Here is a 10082-nt window from a genome sequence, read left to right as displayed (position 1 = left end):
GATGGATGGATGGATGGATGGATGGATGGATGGATGGATGGATGGATACTACAAGCTCTGTTAGCACTTGGAGTATGTGTTTAGGATGATGCTCAACTACTACCACATCTAAGTTACAGCCATTTTAGTGTTGGTCATGGTTGAATAACTGTGGTGGCCATCTTGAACTGTGCTCACTCCAAACGTTATGTTCATTCACTGACTGGAAATGTTTCAGTGAAGCTCATCCAGTTGACTGAGATATTTTGCTAACAGAAAAAAACAATGCAACCATTTTCAGCAAAGCTGTATGCAATAGTGCTCATGGTTTGTGTTCTGAGTGACTCTCAGCTACTACCAAACCATTTTTAGCTCAATATTTAAATTTGACTGAGTAATGGCCATTTTTAAGTTTTCTAATATTCATTGGTTGTGACAGCCATGTTGAAGTAGGTCGTCTTCAAATTTTAATTGCTTGTAGACACACATACATTGATCGCTTTCTGCAAGTTTCTAAGAAATCCACCCAATGGTTCATGAGATATTTTGCTAACAAACAGACATAGGAGCACATTTACACACAGATCTGGGCAACAATATTGCCTGTTCACCTTTAGCAGCAGACAATAAACATGGTCACCTTGAAAGACGCAGGCTTTATTGTTTAAAAAAGAAGTTTGTTGCAAACGTATATTGCTTTTTATTTTTGTAGGAATCTTTACTGGGCGGACTCGAAGCTGAAGAGGTTGGAAGTGGCCTTGTTGGACGGACGCTACAGGAAACATCTAGTCAACACTGACATGGGTCTCCCATCTGCTGTCGCCGTTAATCCTCGACTGGGGTCAGGCAAAGATGGATCGCCTCCTCTTAAGAGAACAAACTGATGACTGAGGGGTTTTATTCACTTTTTGTGTTGTGTTTGCTGCTAAAATTGTGTTGCAACATTAAAGGGGGGAACAATGGTGTTAAATCATTCCAACAAAATGAATGTAACATTTACCTCTGCAGAAAGTACTTCAACCACCATTTTTGGAGACCAGTTTCTGCTTTTCATCTGCAGGATGCTGTACTGGTCTGACCGAGGGGATTCGGCTAAGATTGAGTGTTCTTGGCTGGACGGACAGAAGAGAAAAGTTCTTGTGGCTGACAATTTGGGTTGGCCCACTGGTTTGTCTATCGATTTCACCAACAGTGACAGAATCTACTGGTCGGACTCCAAAGAAAGCCGCATTGAGTCTGTTCTGCCCTCAGGAGAGCAACGTAGAACTGCTGTTTTTATAGGTGAGCAGTAGGAAGAGACAAATCAAATATGTTGAAAAGAAGGTTCAAATCAAAGATATGTGATCACGCAGTACCGTATTTTCCGGACTATAAGTCACTCTGGAGTATAGGTCGCATCAGTCAAAAAAATGCCTCATGAAGAGGAAAAAAAAATATATAATCACTTCGGAGTATAAGTCACATTTATTTAGAAGTGTATTTCACAAAGTGTAAGAACAGACATTTAATCTGGTATAACAGAACATACCTGGGGTCCTGAACAGGCTTAATTAACATAACAAGCAAACGAGTCCGACAAGCGAGTTACCGGTAAATTAATCAGTCTCATTCCACATCACTGAATCCATTGAATTCTTCAATCTCTGTGTCGTTTCTGAACAACTCAGCTTTTTGGGGGCATTTTACTTGTGTTAAGTTTTTCTCAGTTGTCTCTAAAAGTGAATGTTTTGGGCGAGAGGTTAGCGGTAGAGGAACAACATATAGTTGTCAAAAGCCTATAGAGCCCTTTTGTGGCTGCAAATTGTAATGTTTACTCTTTGGTTCATGTCAGTATGAATGAACATTTAACACGCCAGTTAAAAATTGCATCATGCATAGGGAAGAAAATGTAAACAAGTTGCTTTGGGTTATAAGTAGATATAGTTTATATCATTGGAATCATGACAGCAGGATTTCTGCTTTTTTGGCTCCAGTGGATACCTATGTTATCAGCTATTAAAGAAGATGGCGGCAGCAGTTTTGGCCAAGGCAAAACTGCGACCCTGTGTGAAGGTTTGGTTCATGCTTTGAGCACTTAAAATCAGCTGATTTACGAGCTAAACCATAAGATGGAAGTGATTTGTAAGACTCGCAGGCCACTTGTCTGTGACTTGGCAGCATGTTGGGGATTACATTGGAAGGAGCTAATAAGCACGGACCAGTGGGAGGCCCACACATCTGGCCATTTTGGATCAAAGTACCAGCAGAACCCAAGGCTGACGAGAAATAAAGGTCTGCCTGGAAAAAATCAACAACTGTGTCTTATCTGAATCTGACTCCCCTGTTTGGCCTCGAAGCAGGCCGACTTACCAAATTTCTCCTGGGATATGTATAAACTAAGAAGGCTCTGCCTATCGCACCCCCCACCCCGATAACTTCTGTGAACGCTTATCAGAGCTGTACCGGCTGACGCCAACATCGAAAGAATGAGATCGCGGGCAGTTGAAATGAGTTTCCTCCGCAAGGTAGCTGGACTCTCCCTTAGAGATGGGGGAGAAGTTCGGTTATCCGAGAGAGACTCAGAGTGGCACCGCTGCTCCTCCACATCGAGAGGAGCCAGTTGAGGTGATTCGGGCATCTGGTAAGGATGCCCCCTGGACACCTCCTAGGGAGGTGCTTCGGGCATGTATGACTAGGAGGAGACCCCGGGGAAGACCCAGGACACGCTGGAGAGACTATGTCTCTTGGTTGGCCTGGGAACGCCTTGGAATCCTCCCAGAAGGACTGGAAGAGGTGGCTGTGGAAAGAGATGTCTGGGCTTCCCTGCTTAAGGCGCTGCCCCCGCGACCTGACTTCAGAACAAGCAGAAGATACTGGATGGATGGATGGATGGCTCTGTCTATCGCATCCCCACCCCACCCCCCACCCCAATAACTTTTGTGAATGCTTATCAGAGCTGTACCAGCTGACACCAACATCTTAACAGGACTATGGTGATATCTGGAAGTGCTTCATGGACAACTCTCACCATCTTGTCGTCAAATGCATATTTAATGTAATGTAATGTGCTTGCTGGTAGTTTTTTATGTCTCAAATTGTGTCCTGATAAGGACAAGGTGTGAAGAGATCTTTTTTTGTAATACCACTATCCTCTTCTCACGGCCTTTCCCCCTTTTCTATCTAAAAGAATAAGGGGCCGTGCTCTTAGGAGCAGCAGCAACGTGCACTTGGCCCATCTTTCGGATGACTGCACAAACGTAATCTCACTGTATTTCAGTACAATGGTAATAAAGCGTATTCTGATTCTGATAAGTCACAGGACTGGCCAGATTATGAAAAACGTGGGACTTACAGTCCAGAAAATACGGTACTTCCAGACATTTCAGCTATCCTCACATTGATGCACTAATAGTTCACACATTTTGTACCGACGTTATTTTCCTGTTTGGGGCTTATTTATTCCATTTCATGTAGATGTGAGAAACCCTTTCAGTGTGAGTGTATTTGAGGACCACGTTTACTGGAGCACTCAGGAGAAAGGCGAAGTGTACCGGCAGAATAAGTTTGGTCGTGGCGCCAAAGTCAAGCTGCTGACAGCGGGACCCTGGCTGACTCAGATCTCTTTGTACCAACAGCAGAGATACAACTCCATCGCCAGTAAGATTCACACTCTCTTATTCAAATAGACAAATGCCTCTTAGATTGTTTAAGGAATCTACAGTAGTGTTGGAAGTTTAGACTTTCAAATTAATTCTTATTTGAGTTTTCTTGTCTGAAAAACAGCAAACTTTAAGAACATCAAGTGCTGTTATGCATTTAAGCTACATCACTTCCAACCCAGAGGCACTAATGTGCCTCCATACCATCAGAGAGGCAGGCTTTTGAACTGTGCACTGATAGACAGGGTGGTCAATTCTCTGTTAGAGAGGACTTAGAGTTCATGGTTTTTAAAAATAATCTCAAATTGAATTATTATTATTGTCATTATTATTATTTAGCTTTCTTATTCATGCCACTTGCCTTTATAGATTTTTGTTGCCCTTATCCCAACTTTATTGAGATTGGTGACTGCCATAAAATTCTAAATTACATTATTTCTGCCTAAATTCTTCCTAAAAGTTGTACATTTCCTCCAGTTACACATTTTATATGTTCACAGTGTTGAAATATGAATTAAATATGAGTTGTTTTCTATAGCAAATGATTGCCATTTACATTTTAATCACCGTCCTAATTTTTGGAATGGGGTTGCGTACCGACTGGTTATTTTTTTTTAGCTTTGGCAGTAATGTTCAGTAAAGAGAAATCTCTTATTAAAAAAACAAACATATGTTAGTTATTCCAAATCAGCCTAAGGTATAAGAAGTTCAAACCTTAATGTTTATATTTGCAGTGAAGAACCCATGCAAGGGAACGTGCAGCCACTTGTGTTTGCTCCGGCCAGGAGGTTACACCTGCGCCTGCCCCCAAGGCACCCACTTCATCCCCGGCAGCAACACTGAATGTGATGCAGGTAAAAAAAAAGGAGTTTCATCTTTGTGTATCCTACAAAAGCCAACAACATTATATGCTGAAGTAGCATAAATTAATCTGGAAAGTTTCTGACAGCAAAACGTTAAAAATTCTCATTTTCACACTATCAGAAGCACAATTAATGACTTTTTGTAGACGTCAGATAAAGAATACAGAGATGTGCAGATTCAATTCAATTCAACCTTTATTTATACAGGTTAGTCTCATTGAGCCTTGAGGACTCATTTACAAGAGAGACCTGTTTTAAACAAAGAACACAGACGACAACAGTAGACAATAACAAAAAAGCATATAAAATGAAAAGTAAATGAAATAAATTATATTTAAAAAAATGAAACAAAACAGTTACATTATACAGCGATGTAAATACTAAAAGCAGGAACATGTCATGGAAACATGAATAGGAGGCTAACGGCTCAGAGTAGGAGAATGGAGTCATTTCTTAACATCAACACATAGATGTTCCGGGTAATGAAAACGTTGGTGAACGCAGACTATTTAAACACTGATGAAAATGTCTTACTAGCATTGGCGTCAAAAGCATTTGTAATGTAGGGGGACACACTGGTCGGGGGGGGGGGGGGTGTCTGGTGGTCGTCCCGCCGAAGATTAGCCATATCCTGCATTCTGATGCACTTTAACAGGTTATTAAACATCTATGTTTATCTACATAAGTAAACACTTGATTCAATAAATATTTTAGAGTTAATGGTACAACAAGAAGTAGCCTGACCAACAGCTCTCCTTGTGTGAATGGAGCACACTCCGCTTCTCGCACACATCCTAACACCCCCACCCCAGGCAACATCCGCCGAGACCAACGGGGCCCTAAGCTAACGTGCAACCCAGAGGTTTTCCCCCCCCCCCCCCCTCCCTTTTCCCAACCCCCCCCCCCCCCCCCCAAGAGATGAGCGTCCCCTGCCAAGCCATGTGACCGAGGAGAAACACTGCATGCGGTGTGGAGAGTTGTTGTAACCAGGAAAACCTGGAGTGGACTTTAAGTGGTTTTAGTATTCTCCTATTAATCAAGTGGAGTGGATTCATTCAGGTAGAAATAGAAACAGCGCTGGGTGAACTAATATTTAATGTTTGGGGGGGTCTAGACTTTTTCAGCATGCAAGCTATTTTTAAAATAACCAAGTCAAAGTGATCTACCCACTATGAGGCCCCGTTTACACAAGAACAACCTCTGGAAACGTTAGTGTTTTTTTCAATGTTTATTGAGTAATAAACAAAAAAGGAGCTGGTTTACACGAAAAATGCTGTAGTTTCCATTTCAGTCGAGTTACCAGATAAGAAATTATGAACTGTATTACTGTCACTTTAAAATTATAGTATTTAGTCCTAAATTGTCATGTGTGTTGAGTAAAGATATTTTAAGATGAGGTGTGTGTTGTGTGTTTGATGGGGTTTTAATTCCTCAAAGATGACGCACCACAGGAAAAGAGACATAAATTTGAGTAAACCTTATCAACAGCGTTGCCAATTTTTCTGCCGAGCAGTAAAAACGACTCTGCGTTTCTGATCACGCAGGGTTTGATCCACCACCCACCATGCCACCACCATGTCAGTGTCAAAATGGAGGCACGTGCTATTTTGATGACAACAAGGCTCTCTGCTTGTAAGAACTTTTTTTTTTCATCCTCTGATATGTGCTCATGTTGGTTAACAGTGATGTGGATGCTGTAAAGTTATCAGTTATGAGAGAGAGATAAAGTTATTTTCTGTTCCATAGATGTCCTCCAATTTGGCAAGGAGAGTACTGCCAGACCAACGTCTTCATCTCGGTCGCATCCTCATGTGTGTTTAGTTTCATTTCCAGATAAACAATCATGCATTCATGTAAATTAAATCATTATGAACCATCCTCTTTATGTGGCTCCTCTTTTTTCGTCAGTGGGAATAGCCATCGGTGTGACAGTGGTGATTGTAGCCGTGCTGGTGGCTCTGGTTTTTGCTGCCAAGAGGAAGTCCAATCTGCTGGAAAGACTACGGAGCAGCTTACCCAGCATGCCATCAATGCCCAATTTTTCAAGCTTCAGGTGAGACAGTCAGAAGAGAAATGACTCAACACATGATTGATTGTTAATATCTTTATGGTTTACATCATAACATTGACTTTTTAACCACCTCTTTGCACCAAAAATCAACGAAAATATTTATTAAATCCTAACGGATGCGCTTCCATTGTGTGTAAAATCATCCCAATTCTTTTTAGTGATTCAGTGCTTTAATGACATCACAGTAACGTACTGCTGTAATTATTTGCAGGGATGGTTTCACCAGAACAGGAGCGACGGCAGAAGACCATGAAACGAGGCAAAACTTAGAGGTTAGCTATGATTTTGATCAACAAACGAGAAATTCTTCCTGAGATTTCATACTGCTTCCTGTTCCTTCAGACTGTGATATACTGTGCTTTCTGCCTACAGGCTCCCAGTGTGTCTGTGTCCATGAGCAACTCGCAGGGGAAGAGCTTTGAGAACCCAGCGTATGAAGGGGAACCACAGCTTGGCTCCAGGAGCACGCCGACCGCCATCTCTGCTGCTGCTGAAACAAACAAGGTCCATAAATAAAAAAAACTGCTGCTCCCCAGCAGACTGGAGTCATTGTGCTCACAGCGCTGCACAAACTGGCAGCAAAATTTCCTCCTTTTTTCCTTCTACACTTTACATGTTTTGTCAAATACATTTGATCAAACTGTTATTCATATTTGTCATTTACCGTACATAAAATTGCACATTTTCTACGTATTGTGTAAAACAGTAAACCGTTGTAAAGGAAAGCAGCCCACCTTTTTCTTTTGATAAAACTTGTTTTCTTTCCTCAGAACATTGATAATCCCTTGTATGTGGAGGAGGATGAAGCTGTGGACGAGCCCTCAACAAGCAAGTCTCCCACTTCCACCCAGGTTGGTTTCATAAGTCTTATAAAAACGTTTTTTGCTTAAAAGTTGTCTTACACTGAAGACAAGGGTGTGAAACTAGACAGCAGCATTACCAAAAGACAAAAACGTTAGTGCATTTATCGTCAGTTGGTTTAATATTCTTGAATCTTTTGCAGGAGGTTTTAGAGACTGCGGCTCAGAGTTCAGTTGTAGAAAACGTTGATGCCACTTCTGTACAGCCGTCAACATCGAGCGCGCAGGTAAACAATTAGATAAGTGGTTTACTGCCCAACAAGAACACCGAGAGGTTGTTTTTTTTTTTTTCTTGTAAAGGTTTTGCAGGAGCACAAATTCAGCTTTTAAAAATTTTATTTTGTGTTTTTTTTTTTTTTTTTTGTCTGAAGCAGTTTAGACCTGAAGGAGACGACAGTTCTGTGTCTTTCTTCAATCCAGTTTACACAGTGAGTCCTGCACTTCACCTAACAGGAAAGTGTTGGAAAAAATAAACAATTTAAGAAATAAAAGCTTGATAATGCACTTTATATACATGCATGTATACACACACACGTCAAAACACACGACTGTGGTGCTCAGGAAGAACGATCTGACATCCTTTAACTTCAGCACAGGACAGAAAGATTTCATGTTATTTAAACTAGAGAAGTTGCATTTCCTGAGAAAATGCAGTGTGAATGCTTATTGCAGAAGAACTTGCTGAGAAACAGCTGAAATTAGCTAAAAAAAAACATGCTGAAAAGTAGCTGAAATGGAAGAACAAGCTTAAACTACCAGAAGGAAGTGGAAAGAGCTGAAATTAGCTCAAAAATGTGGAAAGAGCTGAAAATGCTAAAATTAGCATAAACATATAAATTGTAGCTAAAATAGCAGAAAAAGCTGAAACTAGCAGAAATAAGCTGAAATTAGGCTGAAAGTAGCAAAAATTACCACAAAAAAATTGAATTTATCCAAAAACAAATTAAATTAGCTAGAAAATGCTAAGAGTAGCTGAAAAGGTAGAAAAACTTAAATTAGTAGAAGAAAGTAGAACAAACATGATTGCCAATTAGACTGAAAGAAGCAGAAATTAGCACAAAAAAGTGGAAATTATTTGAAAAAAGATTAAATTAGCACAAAATCTGCTGAAAAGTAGCTAAAAAGGCAGAAAGAAGCTTAAATTACAAGAAGAAAGTGGAGAGAGCACATTTTTGCTGAATTGGGCAGAAAAAAGTTTAAATTAGTACAAAAAATGTGGAATTAGCTGATAAAGCTAAAATGAGCAAAAAACAGGTAAATAGTAGCTGAAATAGGGGTAAAAGCTGAAACTTTCAGAAATAAGCTGAAAGGAGCATAACAAGCTGAATTTAGCAGAAAGAAGTTAAAAGAAGCACAAAAATGTTGTAGTTAGGAGAGAGAATCTGAAAGGAGCACAAAACAGCTGGAAAAACAGCTGAAAAAACAGCTGAAATTAGCTGGAAAAATGTTTGAACTTACACAAGGAAGCTGGAAGAAGCAGAACTGGAATAAAATGTGCAAGGAGCAGTAAAAGGTTGTCAACAGATCTAAAGATTTGAAGGATGTAAAATATGAGAAAAAAATGGCAGAAAAGGCTAAATATTTCAAAAAGCTAAAGTTGCAACAAAAACCCACAAGTTATAACAGGATTGTCCTGATAGAGCTGAACATTTGAAATAGCAAAAAAAATAAAAAAAATAAAAGTGGAATGAGAAAAATGCTTAAAAATGGATCCCAACAGAGTGAATGCTTCCTAATCATTCACACAATAAATTCAGCCTTACTGGTCAAAGTCAGTTTTATTTCCATCCACTTTAAGAAAATCAAGGACTTCTCTAATCCATTTTATGTCAGTGGAGCTGCACATTTCCTGTTCAGCAGTATTAGCCTGCTAGTCAGCTGTGTTGTGAATGATATTAAGCCTTTGTTAGCAGGAGAGAGAGCAAGTGAAGTATGCCACACTTGCATCGTGGTCTTATTAATCCCTGCGATCTTCCTGCAGGAACCCAAACACAAGCCTGACATCGATTCTGACTGTTAGTGTGGCCTCTGCGCTGGAGCGTAGATGGAACAACGATCCATGTTCAGCTGCTTGTACTGGGCGAAGATGAATTCAGCGGTACGCCTCAATGAACAAACCTTCTAAGACGACTCGTAAAAGAAGGAACTGCAGTATTTTGTGGCATCTACAGGTGTAACGTTATCTTTCGTGTAGCTATTTGTATTTAAAACAATCTAAAACAGTGATTTGATAGAACCCTTATGAGGCTAGTTCAGTACGAATAAAATGTGAATCAAAGCTTGTAAACTTTTTTTGACGATTCAGTTTTTATCTTTTTGTAAATTTGCATTGTGAGAAGCTTCTATTATTAAAACAGCTTTTATCATTACTTTGCTTCCTGCACTGTTATTGACCCTAACGCACACACTTGTTATTTTGATTCTTGTGTCTTGTCTTATCACAAGATCAGTTCTTATCAGATAGTGTTGTCTTCCCTGATGTTTGACCAACTGATGTGATATGAATTGCTTTGCCATCATCCATTGAACCACACTGACACTGTGAGAGTGACACAGCAGTGATGCTGCTTGCTTTTTGTTGTTTTGTTCGTCTCAGACTGTCAAATGTGTCCAAACACATTAAGGTCTCTGTGGTTGTAACAGCCAAGGCAGCCAAATGAACAGAGGCACA

The 10082-nt window shown here is 40.1% G+C and overlaps 1 protein-coding gene across 1 annotated transcript in view; it reads left to right on the top strand.

The window, feature by feature from the left end:
- The window catches only part of lrp2b (low density lipoprotein receptor-related protein 2b), a 50044-nt gene extending 40613 nt beyond the window's left edge, over positions 1 to 9431 (top strand). The window contains exons 69-80 of the mRNA XM_037690891.1: positions 692 to 820; positions 1040 to 1260; positions 3433 to 3615; positions 4352 to 4471; positions 6025 to 6112; positions 6227 to 6291; positions 6389 to 6533; positions 6763 to 6823; positions 6924 to 7055; positions 7322 to 7402; positions 7555 to 7638; positions 9393 to 9431. Of these exons, the coding sequence (XP_037546819.1) occupies positions 692 to 820; positions 1040 to 1260; positions 3433 to 3615; positions 4352 to 4471; positions 6025 to 6112; positions 6227 to 6291; positions 6389 to 6533; positions 6763 to 6823; positions 6924 to 7055; positions 7322 to 7402; positions 7555 to 7638; positions 9393 to 9431 (1348 nt within the window). The remainder of the gene's footprint in view (positions 1 to 691; positions 821 to 1039; positions 1261 to 3432; positions 3616 to 4351; positions 4472 to 6024; positions 6113 to 6226; positions 6292 to 6388; positions 6534 to 6762; positions 6824 to 6923; positions 7056 to 7321; positions 7403 to 7554; positions 7639 to 9392) is intronic.
- Positions 9432 to 10082: the final 651 nt, after the last annotated feature.

This window comes from Nematolebias whitei, chromosome 17, assembly GCF_014905685.2.
Source record: "Nematolebias whitei isolate Nwh7 chromosome 17, NemWhi1, whole genome shotgun sequence".
NCBI lineage: Eukaryota > Metazoa > Chordata > Actinopteri > Cyprinodontiformes > Rivulidae > Nematolebias > Nematolebias whitei.
This window is presented reverse-complemented; position numbering and strand designations above follow the sequence as displayed.